Source organism: Panthera uncia, chromosome F2 (assembly GCF_023721935.1).
Source record: "Panthera uncia isolate 11264 chromosome F2, Puncia_PCG_1.0, whole genome shotgun sequence".
Taxonomy (NCBI): domain Eukaryota; kingdom Metazoa; phylum Chordata; class Mammalia; order Carnivora; family Felidae; genus Panthera; species Panthera uncia.
Genome location: NC_064812.1, coordinates 80,026,536 through 80,052,101, shown reverse-complemented (window position 1 = coordinate 80,052,101; position 25,566 = coordinate 80,026,536). Strand labels below are relative to the sequence as shown.

Genomic DNA, 25,566 nt, shown 5'->3' with positions numbered 1-25,566 from the left:
CTGGTTTTCCTGTCCACTTAGATTTTCTCAATTATTTTGAAACATTTTAACATCTCCCACAATGATTATGGACTTTTCTTCTCTCCATTTAATTCTCTCATTTTTTGCCTTATCTATTTTGAAACTAAATTAGACAGATTTAGAATTATTATATCTATTTTTCTGAAGTTATGTTACAGAGATTAAGAATCATACAGCTTTTTAGTGAATTGGAATCTTTATTGTTTAGAAAGGTCCTTATTTATCTCCAGAAAAATTCTCTTACCTTAAAGTACATTTTGTTTCATATCGGTATAATGACAGAGGCTATTTTTTGGTGCTTTTGCTGTATTTTAAGTATTGCATTCTCAAAACTTTATCTTTTGATTTAAAGTGTGACTCGTATATGTATAACAGAGTTAGATTGTATATTTTCATTCCATAGCATAGTTTGAGTTTCCTGGGAAGATCCTGAGACAAGGATTTGGATGCACAGCATTTATTTCAGAGATGATCCCATGAGTCTTTTCCAGGGGAAGGGGTGAATTAGATAGAGAAGAATAGGAAGCAATAGCGGGTGACTGAGCCCAGAGTAAGGGGGTTCTGCGGCATGTGACAAAGACTGTGTACCTCAGACACACTCTCCACAGTCCGGGAAGTAAAGGGGTCAGGCTGTTCATCCATCAGCTCTGAAGATGCACGCTAGAGGACTGCTCCTGGGAGGCGCTTAGGTAGAATGCTGTAGCCAAAAAGGAATGCTTCCAAGTAAAGACACACAGGGTAAAGGACTGGAGACGGGGTCTCCACTCATGGAAACGGTGAAGGCTGGCTGACGTGGGTGGATCAGGGCCAGTACCAGATTCATCAAGTTTGCCAAATTTGTCTTTAATTGAATTATGCATTTACGTGTCGTATGTGAATGTTTAGTGTGTATTTTAGATTTTGTGTATAGTCATCCTCAGTACATACGATGTAAAGAATTTATATGAGTTAAAATTTGGAATAAAGAAATGGGTACAATATTAAAGATGGAAACACAGAAACGGGTCGCCAGAGAGACTGTGTAATATCTCAACTTGGAGCATAAAGCGCTACTCTCAGACCGTCTTGTCAGCATCCTAACTTACTGTGCGTGTGTGTGATCTTGGGCAGGTTCTATAATCTCCTTAATTGCATCCTTGTAAATTGCAGCAGACAGTCCATTTGCTACATCTTCCTGGTTATTTTCACAGGCCGCCTTGCCTGACAGGCGGCGAGCTTTTCACAACCTACATCAGACATTTCGGGAAAGGTTGATGTTGAGACATCACTCAGTAAAGGACACTGTCAAAAGGGATAGAAAAGAAGATTAAGATTCAAAACCCAGAAATCTGAACTTGCAACATCACTCAAAGACATTCCAAATGAAGCAAGTGAGACAACAATGCTTTATTCCTTCCCATCATACTCCCGGAGGAAGGTGCAGTCTCATAAAACTGCAGGTGGAAAACGATATATCCTGTCAGGTTTGGTTAGGGAGTGGACACTTAAATACCTTTTCAAAATATTTATCTTAGAGCATTTCCTATTGATTTATTCCTTGGAAAAATGCTATGCATGGTAAAAAGAATTTTTGATGTAAACATAACTTTTTCTTATTTAGTACCATATGTCTTCCTTGGCTCTTAACTTTCTAGGTCTGTTGTCTGAGTCTTCCGGATTTTACCATTAACATCCTTTCACTCAGTAATTGAATAATTATATATATACACATTATTTATATTATCATAGCATTAGTTGTAGCAATCATATATGAATTAGCATGAAAATATACTCAAAATTGTGCTATATGTGGGGATAGCATGAAGCAGGTAGTTTACTACTGAGTCTTTGGATACCTAGAATATAGGTCAGGTCTAAGGAGCCCAGGGCTAAAAAAGAGAGAGCCATGATATCATGGAGAATGATAATCAATTTGTTAGCTCCTGTGTGCTATGGAGCAGTGTAGTATTTCACAGTGTAGGCTTTAGGTTAGGTAGGACCAGGGTTTATAACCTATTCCTGGGGCTTACCAGGGAGCTCTGGAGAGATTTCCTACTCTCCTGAATCTTAGTGTCTTTATGTGTAATAGAGGAGATGTTAATACAGGTAAGTTATGAGTGATCTACCGGCGAGGAACGACTTAGTTCAGTATCTGACTCTCTTAGCTGCTCAATAACTAATAGCTGTTGTTACTATTTTACTCCCCGCGGCCCTCACTTCTAGGATTACTTATTGTGTACACATGTGTGTGCATGACTTAAATTGTGCGTACAGGAGAAAAATTAACTGCGCTGACTGTGCTTACTGCTGAGTCCAGAGTGCCGCTTTTGGGCCTCCAGGCCAATTTTGGCCTTTTTTTGGATTCAATCATGAATGGGTTTTGCTACTGTCGAGGAGACCGCGGACATTTGTGTGCGTGACACTCTTCGGATTTGACACTGCACAAACCCATTTGTGGGACACAGCGGCCTAGAGCTAGAACAGTATATTGCTGCTTGGCGGTTAGGTTTCTCTCAAGGAGCAAAGACATATACACAGTGTCTCTTCCAGTACATAGGAAAGCAGCCAGGAATTCCCATGCTTATTCAGCTATACCAGAAATTTATGCTATGGAATGTAAATATCCCCTAGGCAGAAAATATCTTATACAGCCTACATTGAAAACAATCTCTTGTCCATCTTGTAAAAGAAAAAAGAACACTCAGGAAAAAAAAAAGAATTAGTAGGTGTGAAACATCAGATGAAAGACTGAAGGATACCATGAAAAGCATATTTACATAAAGATATGTGAATGGGATTCAAAAGGAAACAAAAATTCCCTTCTCTTTGATTGCAGGATGAAGTAAAATGATCTTTACAAATAAGCATTGGTCCTCCAGTCGTGAACAGCTGTTCACGTTGAATCTTGAAGTGGCAAATTCAACCTTTAGTGGCAAATTCAACCTGTAGTTGTAAATTCCCTGGGGCTGGAGTCAGTGTCTCCTCATCCTATAATAATAATTAGGGTTCTGATTAATATGAATAACTGTTAATATGATAAATGATGTTCAATAAATAGTTGTCAAGTTAAATGAATTGTTCACAATCGTTATTCAACAAATACTTGTGTGGCCTAGTTTAAAAACAATAACCTTTGCTCAAAAAACTACCTGTACTTCCTTCGTTGGTTTGTTCATTACATAGCAGGTAAGATTCAGGTCTGTGAGGTAAGATTCTAAGTACTTTGAATATGTTAACTAATTTAATACCCACAATTCTAGGAAATAGTACTTTTAGTGTTTATTTATTGGGGGGGGGGCGGGGAGGGGCAGAGAGAGACGGAGACACAGAATCCGAAGCAGGTTCAAGGTTCCAGCTGTCACCACGGAGCCCCAAGTGGGGCTTGAACCCAGGAGATGTGACTCCATGACCTAAGCTGAAGTCAGACGCTTAACTGACTGAGCCTCCCAGGTGCCCCTGTACTTTTACTAATCTGTTTGATAGCGCAAGAAATCTAGGCACAGAGGGTATAAATTCTCCGTCCAAAGTCTCAGCAGCATGAAGAGCGGGGCTCCTGCCCAGGCAGAGCAGCGCCCCTGTGCGTGTTCTCAGCACTGTGCTCTGCTGCCTCCTACTGATGTCATTTGGGAACTGGCTCCCTGTAGATACCGAACCCTGAAATGTCATCTACGCTCCTTAAAAAGCACAGTTTAGTGTAAAGTCCTTTCCTACACCCTGGTTCTCACAAGCCGGTCACACAATCCCTTCTTAGCAGGTACCTGAGGATGAGAGGGGTTTAACATTTTTCTGCCTGATTTTGGGCCACGCCAAATGTATCTGTACACGGTGTACCGCCAGAGAAAAAATCATCTCTCTTCTAGAGCTTTGGGGGTGCGGTTGGGGGCGTGTAGAAGACGCTCTGACATAGTCGTTTAGGAGTTCAAGCTTCAAGACACGGTAGGGGAAAAACGCACTCATTCGCGTGGATACTAGGGTGCATAGAGAGATTTTCTAACTAAACGAACAGTGGATACCACCATTTTATATTATGGTCTTCATAGGCATCCTTAAATAAGGCCAAATTATTAACATTCTTAGTGTTTCCAATTACTAAAGTAGCTGAAAACTGGTTATTTTGTCTTCATAGCACCTTGCCTGGATCATCTCAGGAAGTCATCAATATCTTTTTCTTTGCTTACCTGGTAGGAAAACCTCATTTTTGTAGCAATTGATGCCATAATTTCTAACTGATATCTCTTTGAAAATATGTATTTTTAAAACAGAATATATTCTAGTCTCTTTTTTAAAATGTTTATTTATTTATTTATTGTTCAGAGAATTCAGAAAGAGAGAGTGTGTGTGCATACAAGCAGGGCAGGGGCAGATAGGGAGGGAGAGAAAGAATCCCAAACAGGCACTGTGCTGTCTGTGCAGAACCCGACACAGGGCTCGAACCCGTGAACCATGAGACCATGACCTGAGCCGAAACCAAGAGTTACTCACTAAACCCACTGAGCCCCCCAGCCACCCCTATTCTAATCTTTTTTTTTTTAAGTTATTTTTAAATTCTTTATTTCAATGTACTCCTTAAGCACATGTACATAACATTTTTAATTAAGAAAAAGGCACAAATGCCAAGTGTGGACTTTTGCTTTAAAAAATGGTATTTTAATGTGTCTTTTTTTTTTTTCTTTTTTGCTTAATCCTTTAGCGCATTTTTTTCCTTGTGATAATAATGTGTTTAACTGTCTTAGGATTCCATAACATCTAAGAAATGCCATGCATTTATAGCAATTTTAATAACAAGGATACCTCAAATTTAGATATTATCTTCTACGGGTACACTGCATAGGCTCAATAAGACAACCTTTAAAGATTATTTTTATAATCCTATTTTCAAAAAAGAAAATGAAACTCAAAGCAACTTGTCTGAGCTTTTGTAGCTTGAAAGTTAGAAGCCAAAGGTTGATCTCAGCCTTTCCTTTAATGGGCATTTCCACCTCACCCTTTATCATTTTGCAATGCGTTAACATTCTTTGTCTACTTTCTTTCTTACAAAGTCCCTTAGGAGATAAGAGGTACATTGGCTAATGAAGAAATTAAAGTTCAGCAAGGTTCAGCGATTTCCACATGTGAAAAATGTTAGAGAGGAATTTAAAAACCAGATATCTTGCCTAGTTCAGAGATGGAACCAGCATGCCGCTGACATGATTATTTGATCACCTGTTATGCCTTTGACTAAGCAGAACGATCAATGTGGTACCAGCACACAGTCAACTCCTGAAAAGTCTGAATTAGAATGTGCCATGAATCCTCTCTTTACATCATAATTAGCATCTTCAGAGCCAATGACTCGTTCCTAGAACACCATTTTGACCTAAAATGCCGTGAACTGTAGAGCAAGGTCACTAAAATGGTGACACAGGTTGTTCCTTACTTCACTCCCTCTCACAAGAAGAATAACTATCACCTATTTATGAGCAAGACATCACTAAGAGAATCCTAGCATCAGTGGGTGAGGATGATGGAGCCCCTGCACCTCAGAGCCCAAATAGACTGGAAGGGTAAGAAACGGCTTCATGCTGACTGCCTTGCGTCTCCCCCAAGATAGTCCACAACCACACAGAGCGTTCTCCCCTGAGCCTCTGTGTCCTCCAGGCGAAAAGATTGCCCATAAGGGACAATTAGCCCCCTCCTCCAACAATGGGGTCAATTTGTAGGAGCACCTGTTCTGATCTCACCCCACAGGGATGGCAGGAAAACCAGTAGGGCTCAACCACTGAGTATCTGCCTGTGATAAAGGTAAGAGACTTGCAACAACCGACAACCAACAAACACATGGATCTTGGTGAGCTGAGTTCCCATCTGCAGAGCCTAAGGAGTCATCCCAGCCAGAGGCTTGGCTTATCTACAGAACCAAGTTGAGGACGCATTCTGACCAGGGAACTCGGTGAGGTACAGATCTTCCTAATCCTCAGACAAGGAGGTTTGCCAGCACCAGAGCCCCATTTCCCATGCTCAGGCAAGGAATGGAGTCATGGCCCTACCTGCTAGGGAGAGTGTCTTCCAGCCCCATCTGATCAGGAGGAATGAAGACAACCTCTGGAAGCGGAGTGAGCAGCCCTAGAGCCCAGAGGCTGATGGGAAAAGGTGATCACTCATAGAGCAAAACCTTGGCATGGAGGCGTCCTGTGCTATGCACAGGTATAGAGATTAATTCATAGGCAAGGCTAAGGGTGGTCATCAGGCCTTTCCAAGAGGAGAGCCTGTTTGGGAAATTGAAAGTAACCTGGAGTGGCCCCTGTCCTTCTTTTCAAGCAAGGGAGTCTAGACATAGCCCCACCCATTGTGGAGATGTTTTCCAGTTCCATCTGACCAGAAAGGCTAGTAGAACTCCTAGAAGCAGTACAGCCCAACAATGCACAATTCTAGAGAAAAGCAGACAGAACCAATAATTTGCAAAACAAATCCAGTGGCCCCATTTGGCTATGAAACTTGGGGTGCATGTTGGCTTAAAACAACAAAGAGGTTTACTGATGTTAGAGCTGTTTCCCTTGCTGCTGCCAAGAAGGAAATCTAATTCATAGCCTCATTCATTGCTGAGTATAGCCTTCAGCCCAAGGCCAAGGAACATAACCAGAGCACACAGCCAATTCAACAGCCCTACAGACAGTGGCACTTGAACAGCGATCACAGCCCTTGGCTTCCCCCATTACAGAACAAGTCTTGTGGCCTCACCTGACCAGGGAATTCAATGAATACTCTGGCCTGATTCAGGTACCCAAACAAAGAGCTATGCAGGTCATGGATCCTGTCTTGCTTCCCTGCTAAGGCAGGGAAGCTAATTCATACCCCTGTCTGTTACTAATATGTTATGCAGTCTCAACCACATAGTAAGCCTGGCCAGAGAAACCAGACAGCCACAGAGCCCATCCCACAGCCTTACTTGGTTAGAGAACCAAGACAGAATTTCTATCCAACTGTTCTCAGCAGAGGCACATCCTCCCCCCCAGCCCATGCCCATCCTCAGAGCTCAAACGTTCGTCTTGCCCCAAAATAGACCATACTAGCAAGTCTTACCTGCCCAAGGACATTACCATCAGACACACCCAGAAACCCAAACTGAGTTGAGTGTTTGGGTGAAGAATGGTCTCTGCCAGAACAAATCTATAAAGTCTGGAAGAGGAGCACAATTACTCAAATATGCAGATATCAACATAAGAAATCAAGGGTCATGAATCATCAGGTAAATATGGGACAATCGAAGAAAACTAATAAAGCTTCAATAACCGACCCTAAGAAATAGAGATCTATGAACTGTCAGACAAAGCATTCAGGGATAAGCCCCTTAGTTTAGTGAGCTACAAGAAAGCACATTTTCCCCAAGCAAAATTAGGTAAATGATTCATGAACAAAACAAGAAGTTTGACAAGGAAATAGCAACTATCCAAACAAACAACAAAAATCCATAAATCTAGAATTAAAAAAATACACTACTGAAATGAATAACTGAATATAGTTCCAAAAGTAGATTTGACCGTTTGGAAGAAAGAATCAGTGACCCGGATCAGAGGGCATTGTAAATTACCACATCAGAGGAGTAAAGAGAAACAAAGAGAGAAAAGAGCGAAGAATGCCTATAGGAATTATGAGACATAGTAAAAAAAAAAATGCATTATGTGAATTTCAAAAAGAGTAGGAAAAAAGAAAGTGACCAAAGTACATTTAAAGCCATAACAGCTGAAAATATCTTAAGCCTGGATAGAGAAATGTGTATCCACGTCCATGAGACCTAAAAGGCCCTAAATAGGTTGAAATGAATAGAGCAACACCAAGACACAATACACTTAAATTGCCAAAAGTCACAGACAAAGAATTGTAAGGAGCAGCAAGAGAAAAAAAGAGAAGTTACATAAAAGGGAACCTACATAAGAACACTGGCAGTTTTCTCAACAGAAAATTTTCAGGTTAGAATGGAATGAAATGACATATTCAAAATATTGAAAGAAAATAGCTGTCAATCAAAAAATTTATACACAGTGAAACTGCCCTTTCAGAAATGAAGGAGGGAGATCTCAAACTAAAGTTGAGGGAGTTTCTTGGTACCAGACCATCCTTACAAGAAATGCTAAAGAAGTTCTTTAAATAGAAGTGAAAGAATGCTAATTAACATTATAAAACCCTAGAAAGGAATATAAATCTCACTGGGTAATGATAAGTATATGGTCATAGTTAGATCTTCAATATAATGGTGCATAATTCACTTAAAAATCTAGTTGAAAGATTTTTTAAAAAGAATGTAACAAAAATAACCCTAGCTGCAATAATCTATTAGTTATAGAATGTATAAAAAAAGCAAACATGTAATACCAATAACTAAAATGTGAGGAAGAGAAGTAAAAGTCTAAAGGTTATGCATTAATTGAAGTTACATTGTTATTAGTATGAAATAAGATGGTATAAGTTCAAGATATTTTATGTAGGTCTTATGGTAACATCACAACGGAAAATCCTGTAGCAATTACACAAACAGACATAATAAAGAACTTGAAGTCTACTGATATCAAAGACATCAAAACACTAAAAATGACAGCAGGTTAAAAAGCGAAGAACAATGAATCTACAAAACAACCAGGAAACAACAAAATGACAATAGTAAGTCCTTACCTATCAATAATTACTTTAGGGGCGCCTGGGTGGCGCAGTCGGTTAAGCGTCCGACTTCAGCCAGGTCACAATCTCGCGGTCTGTGAATTCGAGCCCCTCGTCAGGCTCCGGGCTGATGGCTCGGAGCCTGGAGCCTGTTTCCAATTCTGTGTCTCCCTCTCTCTTTGCCCCTCCCCCGTTCATGCTCTGTCTCTCTCTGTCCCAAAAATAAATAAAAAACGTTGAAAAAAAATTAAAAAAAAATAATTACTTTAGACATAAATGGATTAAATTAGCTAATTAAAAGACATAAAATGGTTAAGTAGATAAAAAGAATCCAATAATATTTTGCCCATAAGAGACTCACTTTAGCCTTAAAGATACACGTAGACAGAGAGTAAAGAAACGGAAAAAGAGATTTCAAGAAAATGGCAACCAAAAGGGGAAAAAATGCAGGGATAACTATACTTATACCAGACAAAATATGCTTTCAACTAAAAATGGTAAAAAAGAGACGAAGAATGCTACTATATAAATGGTAAAGTTCCCAATGTGTCAAGAAGACAATAATTATAAATATTTGTGAGCCAAAATCAGGCACCTAAAAATATAAAGCAAAAATTAGCAGAGATATAAACAGAAATAAACAGTAATACAGTTAACAGCTGGAGACTTAATATTCCACTCTTAACAATGGATCACCCAGGCAGAGAATCAATAAGGAAACAAGATTTGAACACTATAGACCAAATGGACTCTAACAAACATATACAAAGAATTCCATCCAAAAGCAGAGTACACATATGACTCAAGCATGCATGCAACATTTTCTAGGATAGACCATATTTTGGCCACAAAACAAGTCTTAGCAAATTTAAGATTGAAATCATACTAAGTATCTTCTCTAACCACAGTGGCATGAAACTAGAAATCAGTTTGAGGAAAACTGGAAAAAAATACTAGCAAACCAAATTCAGCAGCACATTAAAAGGATCATTCACTGTGAAATAGGGTTTATCCCTGGGGTAAATACAACAATTACAACCATATGTGGAACTAATTAATAGAGAACCAGAATGATTGAAACAACAATGACAGAAATGAAGGGAGAAATAGAAAATTAAACAATCATATTTGGAGACTTTAGTATCTCACTTTTAATAATGAACAGAATGACAAGGAAAATGATCAGCAAGGAAATAGACTATTGAATAACACTATAAACCAAGTAAACGTAAAAGACATATAAAGGACACAGTACCCAACGATCCCAGAATGCACAGTGTTCTCAAGGGCGCATGGAACACTTTCCAGGATAGACCACCTTCTGGGCTGTAAAATAAACCTCAATAAGTTGAAAACAATAGAAATAAAACCAGATATGTTATCTGACTGCAATGGAATGAAATTAAAAATCAAAAACAGAAAGAAGTTGGAAACTTATAAATATGTAAGCAATTAAAAGTGTACTTCAGGGGCACCTGGGTGGTTCAGTCAGTTAAGCATCTGACTTCGACTGAGGTGATGATCTCACGGTTTGTGAGTTCAAGCCTCACATCAGGCTCTTTGCTGACAGCACAGAGCCCAGAGCCTGCTTTGGATTCTGAATCCCTTTCTCTCTGCCCTTCTCCCACTTGTACTCTCTCTCTCTCTCAAAAATAAATAACCAGTACAAAAAAAAAAAAATTAAAGTGCACTTCGTATATAAAAATGAATAGGTCAAATAAGAAATCAAAGGAAAATGCGAAAATACTTTTGAGATGAATGAAAATGAAGACACAACATATCAAAATATACAAAAACTTCTGGGATGCTGCTAAAGCAGTGCTTAGAGGGAAATTTATACCTTAGTGCTTACATAAAGAAAGAATAAATATCTTACATCAATAACCTAACCTTTTACCTTAGGAACCTGGAGAAAGAAAACAAAAGTCACCTAAAGAAAAGAAATAAAATTTATTAGAGTGGACATTGAATAGATAATAGAAAAATAATAGAGAATATCAATAAAAACAAAAGCTGACTCTGACAAGAGCAGAAAAACTCACAAAACTTTAGCTTGCTTGGCTATATATATATATATATATATATTACGGCTAACTTTAAAGAAATGAAGAGCATTATGAAAAAAATGCTATGAATAATTGTATGGCTCCAGAAGATATAGATGATCTGAATTGATTATTGTCTAAAAACAACTAAGGAGATTGAGTTAGTAACCATTAAAGGAAAGCTCATATCCAGACAGCTTCCCCATCAATTAAGGAAGAAGTAACACCAACATTGTAAACTCTCCTGTGAATAGAAGCAGAGAGAACACTTTCAATCTCATTCTATGAGGCCAGCACTACTGTAATATCAAAAACTAGACAAAGACTTCAAAGGATGCCATAGAGCAGTATCTTTTATGAATATGGATTCCAAAACCCACAATAAAATACTATTAAACTGAATCTAGAAACATAAAAAGAATTATACATAATGGCCAAGTGGGATTTATCTCAGAAATACAAAATTGGTGTAGAAGAGGCATTCGACAAAACCGTGTGCCCTTTTTGACAAAAACACTCAACAAACTGGAATATAGGCACGCCTCGTTTATTGGACTCTGTCCAATACTTTGCAAATACTGTGGTTTTTAACAAATTGAAGGTTTATTGGACTCTGTCCAATACTTTGCAAATACTGTGGTTTTTAACAAATTGAAGGTTTGTGGCACTACTGCATCGAGAAAATCTATTGACACCGTTTCCCAAAAGCATTTGCCCACTTCGTGTCTTTGTGTCACATTTTGGTAATTCCCACAACATTTCAAACGTTTTCATTATTACATTTGTGATGGTGAGCAGTTATCTTTGATGTTATGGTGACTGGGTTAGGGTGCCACAAACCAGTCCATATAATACAGCAAACTTAACTGGTAAATATTTAATGTGTTCTGAATGCAGAGATGGAGGAAACAGCCAGAGGACTAGAAGTGGAGCCTGAAGATGTGTCTGAATGGCTGCAATCTCATGATCAAACTTTTACGGATGAGGAGTTGTTTCTTAGGGATGCGCAAAGTAAGCGGTTCCTTGAGGTGGAATCTACTCCCAGTGAAGATGCTGTGAAGACTGATGAAATGACAACAAAGGATTTACAGTATTACATGAACTTAGTTGATAAAGCAGCTGCAGGGTTTGAGAGGATCTGACCCCAGTTTTGAAAGGAGATGTACTGTGGGTAAAATGTGATGGAACAGTATTCCCTGCTACAGAGATATCATTTGTGAAAGGAAGAGCCAATTGATGAGGCAAATTTTGTTGGCTTATTTTAAGAAATCACAGCCACGCCACCCTTCAACAACCACCACCTTTATCAGTCAGCAGCTATCAACAGTGAGGCGAGATCCTTCCCGAGAAAAAAAGATTATGACTTGCTAAAGTTGAGGTGATAGTTAGCATTTTGTTTTAGCGATAAAGTACTTTTAAAATAGGAAATGTACATTGTTTTTTAAGACACAATACTATTGCATACCTAACAGATTATGGCATAGTGTAAACCTAACTTTTACGAGTACTGGGAAACCGAAAAAATGATTTGACTCACTTTATTGCAATATCTACTTTACCGCAGTGCTCTGGAGCTGAACCCACAATATCTCCAAGGTATGCCTGTAGAAGGAAACACCTTCAACCTGATGAAGGGTATCTATGAAAATCCTAAGCTAGCTTCATGTATTTAATTGTGAAAGATAGGATGCTTTCCCTCTGAGTTCAGGAATAAGACAAAAATGTCCACTCTAATCACTGCTATTCAACATTTTACTGTAGTTTATTTCCAGAGTATTAGGTAAGAGAAAGAAAGAAAAAAAAAACTTATTTTCAAAAGGAAGAAGTAAATCTATCTCTGTTTGCAGATGATGTGACCTGTCATATAAAGTCCATGCAAAAATAATTAAAAGCATAAACAAGCCCTTCAAGTTTGCAGGATATAAGATCAATATGAATAATCAAATGCTTTTCTACATACATGCAATATAAACAGTCTTAAAGCTTAATACTGTATAATTCCATGTACAGTAGCATTAAAAAGAAAAAAAATACTTAGAAATAAATTTCACTAAGAGAATGCAAATGTATACACAGAGAACTATAAAACATTGCCGAATCATACTAGAGATCAAATTAAATGGAAAAAAATCTCACGGAACAGAAAACTTATCATAAGATGGCAATATTCCCCAAATTAAGATACAGATTCAGTGCAATACTATTGAAACTCCAGTTGACTTCTTTGTATAAACTGAAAGCCGATTATAAAATTTCATAAGGAATTTTAAGGGGTACAAAATAGCCAAATCAATCTTGAATAAAAAGAATAAAGTAGGAGAATGTGGAATCCCCAATTTCATATTTTACTATAAAACGACAGTAATCAAGACACTGTGGTATTGGTACAAATATAGACATATAATCAATGGAATAGAGTTAAGATTCTAGAAATAAAACCATGTGTTCAATTGATTTTTTACAAGGCTACCAAGACCATTCTATAGGGAATGAGTAGTCTTTCAGCAATGGTGCTGAGACAAATAGATATAAACACAATATGCAAAAGTACCTGAAAGTGGGTCCTACACTAAAACTATAAATTCTTAGGAAAAAACAAACATCGGATTAATATTCCTGATCTCAGATTTGTCAAAATATTCTTAAATATGACAGCAAGAACAGAAACCACAACCATGAAAATAGATACATTGGGTTACATCAAAATTAAACAGTTTTGTACTTCAAAGGGCACTGTTAGTAAAGTAAGAAGGCTCACCACCAAATGTGAGAGAATGTTTGCAAATCATATATCTGAAAAGGGGCTTGAGTGCAGAATGCAAATAACCCTTACAAGTCCATAATAAGAGAAAACAATTTTAAGGATCTGAAGAGACCTTTATGTGAGGAAGATATACAAATGGACAATATTCACATGAAAAGATCCTTGATATCTTTAATCTTCAGGGAAACGCAGATCAAAGATGTTACTTCACTTGAACTAGGATAGCTAGAATTAAAAAGTCAAATAATAACAGCTATTGGCAAGGGTGTAGGAAAATTAGAACGCTTTTACACTGGTGGTGGGATTTTAAAATGATGCATCCTCTTTGGAAAACAGCCTGGCAATTTCTCAAATGGTGAAACATAGAGTTACCATATGGCCCAGAAATTCTAATCTCAAGTACATGCAAAAGAAATGAAAACAGGTGTTCACACCCAAAGATGCTTACAGCAGGAGTATTCATAGTAGCCAAAAGGTAAAATCCAGTCAAATGTCCATCTACTGATGAGTAACTGATAAAACAAAATGATGTATTCAGAGAATGGACTATTACTCAGCCATGAAAAGGAATATAGTACCAATATTAATGTAATTCTGTATCACTGACAGTAATTTTATACAAAGTGAAAGAAGCCAGTCATAAAAGTTCACATATGGGAAGTTCATTCCACTTAAATGGAATATCCAAGACAGCAAATCTATGGAGACGTCAGGTAAATTAGTGAATGTTTAGGGCTGGAGAGGAAAAGAGAGATTGTGTGATGTGGGGGACATGATGGCAAGAGGATACAGGGCTTCTATTGAGGTGGTGAAATATTCTGAAATTGCCTGTGGTGTTGGCTGCAGAAGCCCGTGAATGTAGTAAAATCCATTGACTTGTACACTTTAAATGTGCTGATTATATGGTATGTAATTAACATTCTGATAAAGCTTACCCTTTTTTAAAACCATATTTATTTGGATGTAGGTGACACAATGTTATGTTAGTGTCAGGCGTGCAGCATAGTGGTCGAACTTCTCTACATGTGATGTATGCTTATCACAAGTATAGCTACCATGTGATGCCACACGAGGCTATTACAGTAGCATTGACTGTTTATTTATGCTGTACTTTTCATCCCCATGACTTACTCCTTCCATAACCGGAAGCCTAGATCTCCCGCTCCCCTTCTCTTATTTTGCCCATCCCCCCACCCCTTCCCCCTGGCAACTAACAGCTTATTCTCTGAATTTCTAGCTCTGATTCTGCTTTCCATTTGTTCGTTCATTTAAAACTTAACAGAATTTTTCAAAAGCATGATTAGAAAAGACATTCAGATGAAGAAGGGAGAATGCCTAATTAGGCGGCACAGGCGAGGTGCAGAGGAAAGACTGTCTGGGTAGGCGAGGGAGCAGAAGAAGACCTCTAAAGGTCTTGTATGTAGTGGTAATGAGTTCAGATTTTATTCTGAGACAAGAGAATTCAATTCAAAAATTTTAGGGGCGCCTGGGTGGCGCAGTCGGTTAAGCGTCCGACTTCAGCCAGGTCACGATCTCGCGGTCCGTGAGTTCGAGCCCCGCGTCAGACTCTGGGCTGATGGCTCGGAGCCTGGAGCCTGTTTCCGATTCTGTGTCTCCCTCTCTCTCTGCCCCTCCCCCGTTCATGCTCTGTCTCTCTCTGTCCCAAAAATAAATTAAAAAAAAAAAAAAAAAAACATTGAAAAAAAAAAAAAAAAGAAAAAATTTTAAACAAGTGGGTGACTTATTCAGCTTGCTCTTTTACCACAAATTGGTAGCGTGGTGACGACTGGTTTGGTAAGAGGCAAGATTGGAGGTAATAACTCCCAATAACTCAGGAGAGAAAGGAAGGCTTGAATTTAGGTGATGGGGATAGGGAAGAAAGGGTATAGGCTAAGGATATTTCAGACATCAAATGATCATGTCTGGAGAGTTCATGTCAGCGATGGGGAACAAGGGGATAATAGGACTCTGAGGACCTCCATGTGATGGAGCTGAATGGTGAGTCCCTTCCCGGAAAGTGTCCTTGCCCACCCCCTCAGACTCATGTGCATTCTCCTCTTGCCTTGATGGTTGCTGCTCTTCAAGAGAATTCATCCTTCTGGCTGTGGCTCTTCTGTGACAGGAATTGAAGTTACTCAATAGCACCTGAGTAACTAGGCATATAGGAATGTGATAGGCAGGATATTGACTTCGTATCTAAAAGTCAGTAAGAAACAACACAGCATATTGACAACCTGAAATTGCTTCTCCTTAGCAAAGAAACGAGTTAGTGATTTTAATTACAAAGGCTTATCAAGAGAATGTTTGCAGATAGCCATAAAGTAATCAGAAAGTGCATTTCTTTGTTTATTTTTAAAATCATTTTGAGGCAGTTTGCAGTATTTTAAAAAATATATAACATTATTAAATAGTACACTTAAAAACATACTGAACTATAAGTGTGTAAATTACATTTTCATAGATCATGTCAAATAGTAATTTACAAAAAGCTTCCAATTTGAGCACTGACATTATTATTACAGTTTTCCAGAAAAGGAAATTAAAATTTAGGGATACTAAGAGAATTCAACTACTGAGTAGTAAAGTCAGATCTGAACTTCATGTATTCTAGCACCAAACTACAGTCTCCCTACCCGTCCGGTGTATTTTTATTAACAAAATATTTGTTTTTAAAAATAAGGGACGGTACCACAGATAGAAGGTTGTGCTTATCTTTTAAAGTTATCTGAGAGTTGCTTTAAAAAGAATTCTCGTAAATTACTTAATTTTGTTCTATTTAAAGAGATTTAAGAGCCTTTATAAATGCAGTCATGTTGTAGCTACATTTTACTTCCCTAGAAAAGCCATAATTAGGTCTATTATTGTCTCTACATGTTTCTCCTTGCCCATTTTCACTGTATAGACAGAAAATGGAGCTCTTGTAATGAAAAATAATTTTCTATGGAAATTAAACTCTACTGTGATTTCATACATACGAAGTCATGGAAAGCTCTCTTACCGATTGAAAAAGGTGTCATAGAATTACAGCCACCATTCAGGGTGGGAGAATAGGCATTAATGTCTTTCTCTTTATCAGTAGTAATAATCAGCATTTTGAAGACAAAAATAATTTATTATTTCTGTTAAAAAACCCTGATGAAGTTTTTATCTCAAGAGTGGGAATTGGGTTTTCAGATCTGCACCTCGAAAATCAGTAACTCCAGTTTTTGCCAAAACACAAAGCATGATGGGCAAGTAGCAAAGGCCCGTGGTTTTCCAAGTTATGGATAGTATTGCAAGTGGAAGCAAATTAGGCCTAAAATATATTCTATTATGAAATAGCACCTCTTGGCCAGTGATAAGTGAACAAGAAACTAGGTAATTTTATCGAGGCTAATAAATGAGATGACTTGGAAAAGCTATGACTCTCATGTCCTTATATCCAATCAGTGCCCCTTTCCTGGAGATTATTTTCCTAAGTTTCTGGAAACGCTTTGTTGCTGTTATTGTTGTTGCTGTTATTGTTGTTGTTGGATTCTGCATGACATCAGTCTTTCTGCACTCTGACCTATTCTTTATACTACATTCTTTATTTTTCATAACACTTAAAGAGTCTCCCTCACACTCTCTTCAACACAGAAGGTGACAAATATCTATCTCTGTGACCTTGAGAAGCACATTTAATTGCTCAGGTCTCAGTTTCCTCATCTTTAAAATCGGGGAGAGAATTCAGAGAGATCAAACAATGTAGTATAGTCAAGAAATGGAATTTTGCCCAATAACTTTCTATATATTTTACATTTTGATGCATACCTCTCAAAATCATTGAGATCAAAACAGACTTTAGTGAATTTATTTTCAAAGAAGATGCAATGTTAAATCTCTGACCTATATCAAATACGGGGGTGTTCTCTTTTGGTCTGGTTTCTCTCTAATATAGGGCAGCAGCTTTTCCTGAGTTCACCATTACCCCCAAATACCAGTGGTATCAAAAGAGCTCCAACTGCAAACTGCTAATATGGAAAATCTTTCCACCTTTCTTTCTCCTTAGGCCACTTCAGTATTTTGACCCAGAAGACTAGCCAGTATAGATATTCCATTTCAAATAGTCTGTTAATATGCAAAAATTACAAACGCTTGCCTGTGGTACAGTAAGAAATACTGGGATATCACAGTAATATGCATGAGTAGCTGGTGCCCCCAGATGAGTTACTGTGTCAGAAAGAGGAAGACACAGACATAAGCATTCTCGATGTACACGTTTCCAGTGAGCTAACAGTTCACATAATGTGCATCTTTGCTTGCAGAGTAAAGTGACTCCAATTGAAAATAAGCTGATCATTGGATCTTTACCTTTGAAATAATGCATTTGCACAACTCCCCAAGGTAGAAGTACATAAACCCAGTGCTTACTTTTCCATCCCAACTACTTCTAATTGTACTCGTTTGCTGATGAAAGGTAGGAGGCATCAGTGAAACTTGGGTACGCAAATAGAATTTGCTACTTTGTGATTGTTGAATCTACCAGTTTTTCAAGTTGTGTTTAGCAAGTGCAGACTGATCTCCTGATGGTTTCACATAGGTAAAGCAACTCAGCTGAATCCTTTCTGTCCCCAAACATCAGCATCAACACTCTGTTGCTTATTTAGCCCCAAATGGGATTTATGCAAATCTCTCATCAGTATAGAAATCTGATGATTTTAGGGTGCCAGTATTTCTAACACTTTGTGGTGTCTGTTATCCTGGTTGATGGAAAAATAACTGCCTAACCATGCATGCTTTCTTTCAAGATTGATTTTTTCCTAAGTAACCATGAAGTGTATCATATTGCAATATAGCCTATTCTTAAGGGCATTATTAAAGTAACCTTCTTCTAAATCACTCTGAGGGTACCCTGCCTTCAAACCTTCTAGATAGTGAATATTATACCAAATCATTACTTTAGGACGGTGATCTTTTAACAGTGAGAGGAGAACAGAGTGTCCTAAGGCCATCAGGGAGGTCTTGGTCAAACTCACTCCAATTGGATACAAATGACATTGTTGGGCTGTATTAAAGGATAAACTGAGACACATTACAATTTTAAGAGTTTATTTGAGCAAAGATCAATTAGAACTAAGCAATGAATAAGTGGTTAGGAAGGCTCCACCAATAGGAGGCAAAGAAAAGATTTATAGAAAGAAAACGTGGAAGCAAAGAAAGGAAATTATTTGATTGGTTATATAGGTTCGAGCCTCATTGGCTGTTTCTGATTGGTTGTCTTTAGTGCTTTGATTTTCTAACCTTGAGACATTTAAAGGCTTAGATTTTGGTTTGCGTAAGTGGGCCGCCTGGGCATTAGAGCAACTCCAGTCTAATGGCCTCCTTGTTTAATTAACTTAACAGTAGGAATATCTCCCTTAGTCCCCAAGTGGTTGTAACACACAGTGAGATTGACTTACAAAGACTAAGAGAGGATTGAAACTTCTTCAAACTGTAAATTTCTGGAGTTTTCGCATTTTTTCTCGAATATATATTATATTTCACAATAAAAAGTTGGGAAAAAATAATACATTCTAGTCATCACTTCTGCAGTTGACTCCAACCATCCTGCCTGACACCCCTTTTCTCCTTAACTTTCTTTTTTTCCTCTGGGCTCTATTTCTTTCTCTCTTTTCTTCCCTTACATGTTCTCTATTTCCTCCTTCCTTTCTTTTTCCTTCCCACTCTTCCTCTCCTTTCCTTTCCTCTCTTTGATTTCCTACCTTTTCTATTTGACATGTGGTTTGCACCACAGTATAGACATTTAATAAGAGGTGGAGAAATAAAAACAAACAAGACATGCTGTTAGATCCATGACTCTCATTGTCCACAAAAGCATTTCTCATATATATATAATTTTTTAATTTCCTGAAGGCATTTAGGGAATTTTTTTATTTTACTTTTTATTTTATTTTATTATTTTTTGTAGAGGTGGTCTGCACTAAAACTAAACACTAACACGTGAATTAGGGAGATACTCTGTCATATATCCCTTTTTAGTTATTTATAATTCTCATGAACATGTTCAAGTCTTTGAAAAGGCTGCACTAAAGTATTCCAGAGTTTTAGAAACACTTGAACTTGAAGCTTTTCTCCCCCTAAATAATTCTTAGGAATGTTCCGAAGAAACATTTTTTGGAAATGTCACTCGTGTTTCAGTATCCTGGACAACAATAGAACAAGGAGATATCCATTCTGGCCCTCAATACATCATTCAAGAAAGGGAACACCTTACAGCACAAGGGGTACAGCACAAGTAGTTCCTGAATTTTCTAGAAGTTTGACATTTCTTTTTCAAATCAAGCTGAAACTCTGCTTCCTGAAATGTTTAGGTATTTCCTCTCTATTTTTTGTCTACTTATCCTAAATCTATATAATCTCTTTCCTACGTGGAGATTATTGAGGCATAAAAAAGCTATTCCATTCTCATTTCACTGAATGAACTCTCCTCTTAGCAAAGCATTAATGATTCTTCATCTCTCCTATAGGTGGCAGAGTTTACAATTTTCCTCACCACATTTTGTCACTCTTGTGTGTGAAAATATTGTTTTTATAAATATATATTTCCCCTATTTGTAACTATTTTCACCTAATCTATCAATTCAATTAAAGAAATGTTTATCGAGTGCCTTCTAGATAACAGGTGTTCTGCTAAATTAATGGGCATTGCCATTAGGAAGCTCACACACATAAGTACAGGATGACATATGAGTACACAATTCATAGTCTAGTGTGTCTCAGAGATGAGCTCAGCATTTAGCCTGCATTCCTACCTCCTCTAGTGTGTTTACAAAGGGCAAAAAGGTACACCCCACATATTTTTGCCGCAAGAGTTTTACATGAAAATCAGATTCAACAATTAGATTAATTACTTTAGATTCAGAAGGTAAAAACGAAAAGAAACCCCGATTCTTCCTTCGTTTCCTGTTTGTAGCTATAGAACAGGATTTTGTAGACACATTTTCTGTATATTTTTTGTCTTCCTATTCTTTTCCTTTTTCTGCCACAATATTCCAGAATGGAGTTTCTCATTGCTGGCTGTCAGGAAGGAAATAGCTGTACTCAGATTTTCAGTGCTGGTGAGCAGTTTCACGAGTGGTAGAGAGGAGCGCGGGTTTACAATATGAAGAGGCTGCCTGATTCTGGTTTCTCATCCTTGGAGTTCAGTTATAGTGTGGTGTTCTTGATCTCAATGGCTCCAACAGTGACCTTGAGACTCCTTAACTTGACAACATTGCCATAGGTAGTAGTTCTTGTGATGAGTTAGATTTGGAAGACTTTCTGGTCCAGCCTAGAATCTGGTCATACATTTCTTCCAAAGATGTTGTAAGCACAAAATATAACATTATTTCTTGCTCAAAGTACCTAGGTTGAATTTTGTTTCTTATACACAGTTCGGATTAAAAAGGTATTTGCTACCAGAAACAGTTAATGCCCAATACTGTGAATGAGGGAAATGTGAGGCTTTCATTCAACTAGCAATGAGATGAAAGCAATGAGGATTTATATGCTGTTGAATAATTAGATTCCGATGGTCCAAGATGCACAGTGGAAAATATAACTCAAATTGTTGGAATTGGTTTTTTTTTTCCAGAATGAATCACCTAATGAAGATAAGAATTTAAGAAATCAATTTACTGCTAGAATAGAAATGGAATCTATCAATCTTAAGGTTGGCCTCAGCTTAACTCTAAGAATGATAGGCTCATGCATCAAGCGGCATAGTAGTGTGGAGCAAGATATGTAAAGGTGCAATATAATTAGCACCTGGACCCAAGGGTAAGCTAGCTAACGGGACTGTGATTGCCCAGTTGTTAAGAGAGGAGACCAATGGTGAGACTCCAATATGGAAGTTAAACATAGAATTTATCCCTAAGTCAGGACAGTTTTTTTTTAATTTATTTTTTATTTTTTTTAACATTTATTTATTTTTAAGACAGAGAGAGACAGAGCATGAACGGGGGAGGGGCAGAGAGAGAGGGAGACACAGAATCGGAAGCAGGCTCCAGGCTCTGAGCCATCAGCCCAGAGCCTGACGCGGGGCTCGAACTCACAGACCGCGAGATCGTGACCTGAGCCAAAGTCGGACGCTCAAGGGACTGAGCCACCCAGGCGCCCCAGTCAGGACAGTTTTAAGAGAGAAAGGATGAACTCAATAATTATACCAGGATACATGAAACTCTTTCATGCAAACTGGAATGGGAGGTACCACCCATTAATGATACCAACCTTATTAATGTTATTGAACCCATTACATCCTGGAGAAAGCAGAGTTTTCCTTCATTGACATGGGCACTTTTTCTCTGGATGTGGACTTACCTTCTTCAGGGCTAACCATGATAGCATCACCACCCATATATCCTGAATGCGTTGTTCATCACCACTGTGTTCCACACATTATTAACTCTGTGCTATAGACTTACATCACAGAAGAAGAAATGAAGCTGGGTTCATATCCATCAGGCACATTGTTTATGTATTGGGGTCCTGCATAATGATGGAATGGAATATTCAAGAGTCTGTTATGTCACCAGGTGGTTCCTTCTGAGATTAGAGCTTCATTCCCCAAGTCTCTCTGAAACAGCGATTAATATATACTGTGGTTTCTCTTATGGTCAAAGTACCAGATTTCTGGGTCAAAAAGATGGAGGTGAGTGGACAACAGCCACAATTATACTTAATGACCTCCATACCAAATATTTTCTTCCCATCTCCTTGATTCTAGGGTCTACTGGTTATAGATATTAGTATTTAAGAGAGGGAAGCTTCCACCAGGGGAAGCTATAATGTTCCCATGGGAAAAGAAATTTACCATCTAGAATGCTAATGCCCTGAACCAAGGAATAATAAAAGTAGATTCCTCTGTTATCTGGATGCTAGATTTAGATCAAGGCAAATATTATTACAATGATTAGGGAGAAATTTATCCAGAGGCCAGAGAATCATCTGGGACTTCCAGCACTGCCATTTTTGGTAGTGAAAGTTGATGGAAAATATGCTCAATCCTATTAAGGAAAACCTCAGACTTCTTAAAAAATGAAGATTTAGTAACCTGACTGGTAAAAGATGCTAACTGGCTTATCTCCTGGCTGTGGGCAAAGAATACACGGAACAGAGGATGAAGAAAGGAAGTGATAAGCACCTACTGTGGGTTTTTACGAAAAGATGGCATTAGTAGTCCCTAGATCTTCTTGATGTGTTGTGTACTTATTTTTTACTGTCAATAATTTTTTCTTCTCCCTTTTTGCCATTATTTTACATCAAGTGTGTTAGTAGTGATTCATCTAAAATTTGGTTCTTAAGTTACAGAATATTAATTTGGAATTAATTAGAAAGGTAATGAACACCACCTAAAAAGGATGCAAAAACTAATGGTACTTTAGAGAGAAAGCGATCATGTTTTTCTTTATAAATAGGAAACTTGCATTATGTTGGATAGAATAATAAAGTTGATGTTATTACTAGGTTTCATTGTATTAGGGTAAAATATGCATAGTATAATATTTACCATTTTAGCAATTTGAAAGTATACAACTCGGGGGCATTAAATGCATTTGCAGCTTTCTAGAACCATCACCATTATCCATACTTAAACCTTTTTCATGATCCCCAACATAAAGTCTGTACTCAGTAAACAAGACCTCTCCAGTTCTCTTTCCCACCTCCCATAGCCTCTGTTCCATTTTCCGTCTCTGTGGGGGCCCGGGCCCCGGTGCCAGGCTGAGACCGGGTCGAGCAATGTTCCCTGTTGACTCAAGCCAACCCGGTGGTTCCCCCTCCCATCCCCCCACTTTCAAGGGCATACGAAAGCCTTGTCAAGGCCGAGAAAGTTAATTCCTGAAGCCTGTGGTCTGCAGGTGTTGGCAGTAATGCTACCTCCCTTTTTCTACCCCGAGTCAGATAGAAACAAACATGGGAATTGTGTTTTGCTAGCAATCTTATCAACAAGGTCTCGTGACCCGTCTAGAAAATGCACAAGAAACACAGAACTAAATGTTTTGGTGGGCGGTGATTATGTGAAACCTGTTTATTCTTAGAATGACCTGACCCATAAGAGTCTGGATATAAAAGATTGTGTACAGCAACAATAAAGCCGTCACTTGGGCCATCGGCCCAGGGGACCCTCCTGTTCCCAAACTTTCTCTTCTCTCTTTTTTTCTTGCATTCCCCTACCCTCAGGACCCTGACCTCGGTGTTTGTCGCGCCGGTCGCGACACGTCTCTATGAATTTTCCCATTATAGGTTACTTCACATAAGTGGAGTAATGCAATATTTGCCCTTCTATCTGTAGCTTATTTCACTTAACAAAATATTTTCAAGGTCTATATGTGTATTATATATCAACATTTCTTTCCTTTCTGTGGTTGAATATTATTTTTATTAATTTTTAATATTTTTATTAATTTTTTATTAATTTTTAATTAATTTTTTATTTAATATTGTTTTTAATTAATTTTATCATTTTTTGCTCATCCATTCATCTGTATGTAGATGGGCACACGGGTTATTTCCACTTTTCGGCTTTTGTAAATAAGGCTGCTATGAACATTGATGTACAAATAACTGAGTTAATGCTTCAGACTTCTTTGAATATCTACCTAGAGGTGGAATTGCGGGATCATTTGGTAGCTGTAAGTTGAACTACTTTTTTCTTACTTTCTTTTTAAGTTTTTATTTAAATTAAAGTTAATTAACGTACAGTACAATATTAGTTTCAGGTGTACAGTGTAGTGATTCAACACTTCCACACGATACTCAGTGCTCACGACAAGAGCGCTCCTTAATTCTCATCCCCTATTTCGCCCATACACCCATCCACCTCCCTTCTGGTAAATAGCAGTTTATCCTCTATGGTTAAGAGTCTGTTTCTTAATTTGTCTCACCCTCTGTCTTTTTCTCCTTTTGCTCATATGTTTTGTTTCTTGTTTTCCACATATAAGCGAAATCATGTGATATTTTGTCTTTTTCTGACTGACTTATGTTGGTTAGCATAATACTCTCTAGCTCCATCCATGTTGTTGCGAATGGCAAGATTTCATTCTTTTTGTGACTAATATTTCATTATCTATCTATCTATCATCTATCTATATCTACATCTGTATCTATATCTATTTATAATCTATCTCACATCTTCTTTATCCATTTGTCAGTCAATGGACACTTGGGCTGTTGCCATAATTTGGTTATTGTTGATAATGCTCCTATAAACCTCAGGGCACATACGTCCCTTTGAATTAGTATTTGTGCATTCTTTGGATAAATACCTAGTGGTGCAATTGCTGGGTTGTAGAGTAGCTCTGTTTTTAACTCCTTAAGGAACCTCCATACAGTTTTCTAGAGGGTCTGCACCAGTTTGCATTCCCACCAACAGTGCAAGAGGGTTCTCCTTCTTCACATCCTTGCCGTGCGTGTTGAAGTGTTTGAGGAATGACCAAACTATTTTCTACAGAGGCTGCACCATATTACATTCCCACCAGAAATGGACGTTTTTGCAAATTTTCCTTATCTTTATGAACTCATGCTACTTTCTTGTGTCTCTACTGACAACCTAGTAGGTGCTTATGGTATTCTGTTGTGCTTTTGACTTACATTTCCATATGGACTAATGATGCGGAGCATATTCCCATGTGCTTATTGGCCATTTGTCAAATATTTTCTTTAGAGAAATCTCCATTTCTCACATTTAGATAAAGCTCTTATGTTTAGGTCTTTGATTTAGTTTGAGGTAATATTTACATACAGCATTAAGTTTAGGCCCAAGTTCATCCTTTCGCATATGAATATTGTTTTCTCAGCACCATTTTTTTGAAAAGACTGTCCTTTCTCCACTTAATATTCTTAACCTCTTGTCAAAAATCAACTGACTATACATGTGAGAGTTTATTTCTGAGATCTCTATTATATCCCATTCACCTATATGCCTATCATACCGGTATCATAATGTTTTAATTAATGTAGCTTTTATAGTGTGCTTTGGAGACAGGAAGTGTGAGCACTGAAACATTTTTGTTTTTTTTCAAGGATTTGTTTTTGACAGTTTAGGACTGTATGCAATTTCAAATGAATTACAGCATTGGCTATTTCATTTATACAAGAAAGGTTGTTGGAAATTTGATAGTGATTGCA

The 25,566-nt window shown here is 37.8% G+C and overlaps 1 protein-coding gene and 1 long non-coding RNA gene across 2 annotated transcripts; one reads left to right on the top strand and one right to left on the bottom strand.

Annotated features, from left to right (window-relative positions):
* Positions 1 to 288: 288 nt before the first annotated feature.
* LOC125924973 (uncharacterized) lies at positions 289 to 5,267 on the bottom strand. Its single transcript, XR_007458641.1, has 3 exons — positions 5,203 to 5,267; positions 2,859 to 2,988; positions 289 to 1,302 (listed from the first exon to the last, which is right to left on the bottom strand). It is a non-coding gene; the product is annotated as an uncharacterized LOC125924973 (long non-coding RNA).
* A 79-nt stretch (positions 5,268 to 5,346) lies between these two features.
* Positions 5,347 to 13,005, top strand: LOC125924700 (tigger transposable element-derived protein 1-like). The gene is made up of 2 exons (XM_049633413.1): positions 5,347 to 5,543; positions 11,574 to 13,005. The coding sequence occupies exons 1-2, from the start codon at positions 5,501 to 5,503 to the stop codon at positions 11,816 to 11,818; spliced, it is 288 nt and encodes a 95-aa protein (XP_049489370.1). The 5' UTR covers positions 5,347 to 5,500; the 3' UTR covers positions 11,819 to 13,005.
* Positions 13,006 to 25,566: the final 12,561 nt, after the last annotated feature.

Bases quoted from the DNA above. Each gene is read 5' to 3' on its own strand.
- LOC125924700 (XM_049633413.1), top strand. From the start codon at position 5,501: ATGATGGAGCCCCTGCACCTCAGAGCCCAAATAGACTGGAAGG. The intron at 5,544-11,573 runs GTAAGAAACGGC...TTCTGAATGCAG, and splicing joins AGCCCAAATAGACTGGAAGG to AGATGGAGGAAACAGCCAGA.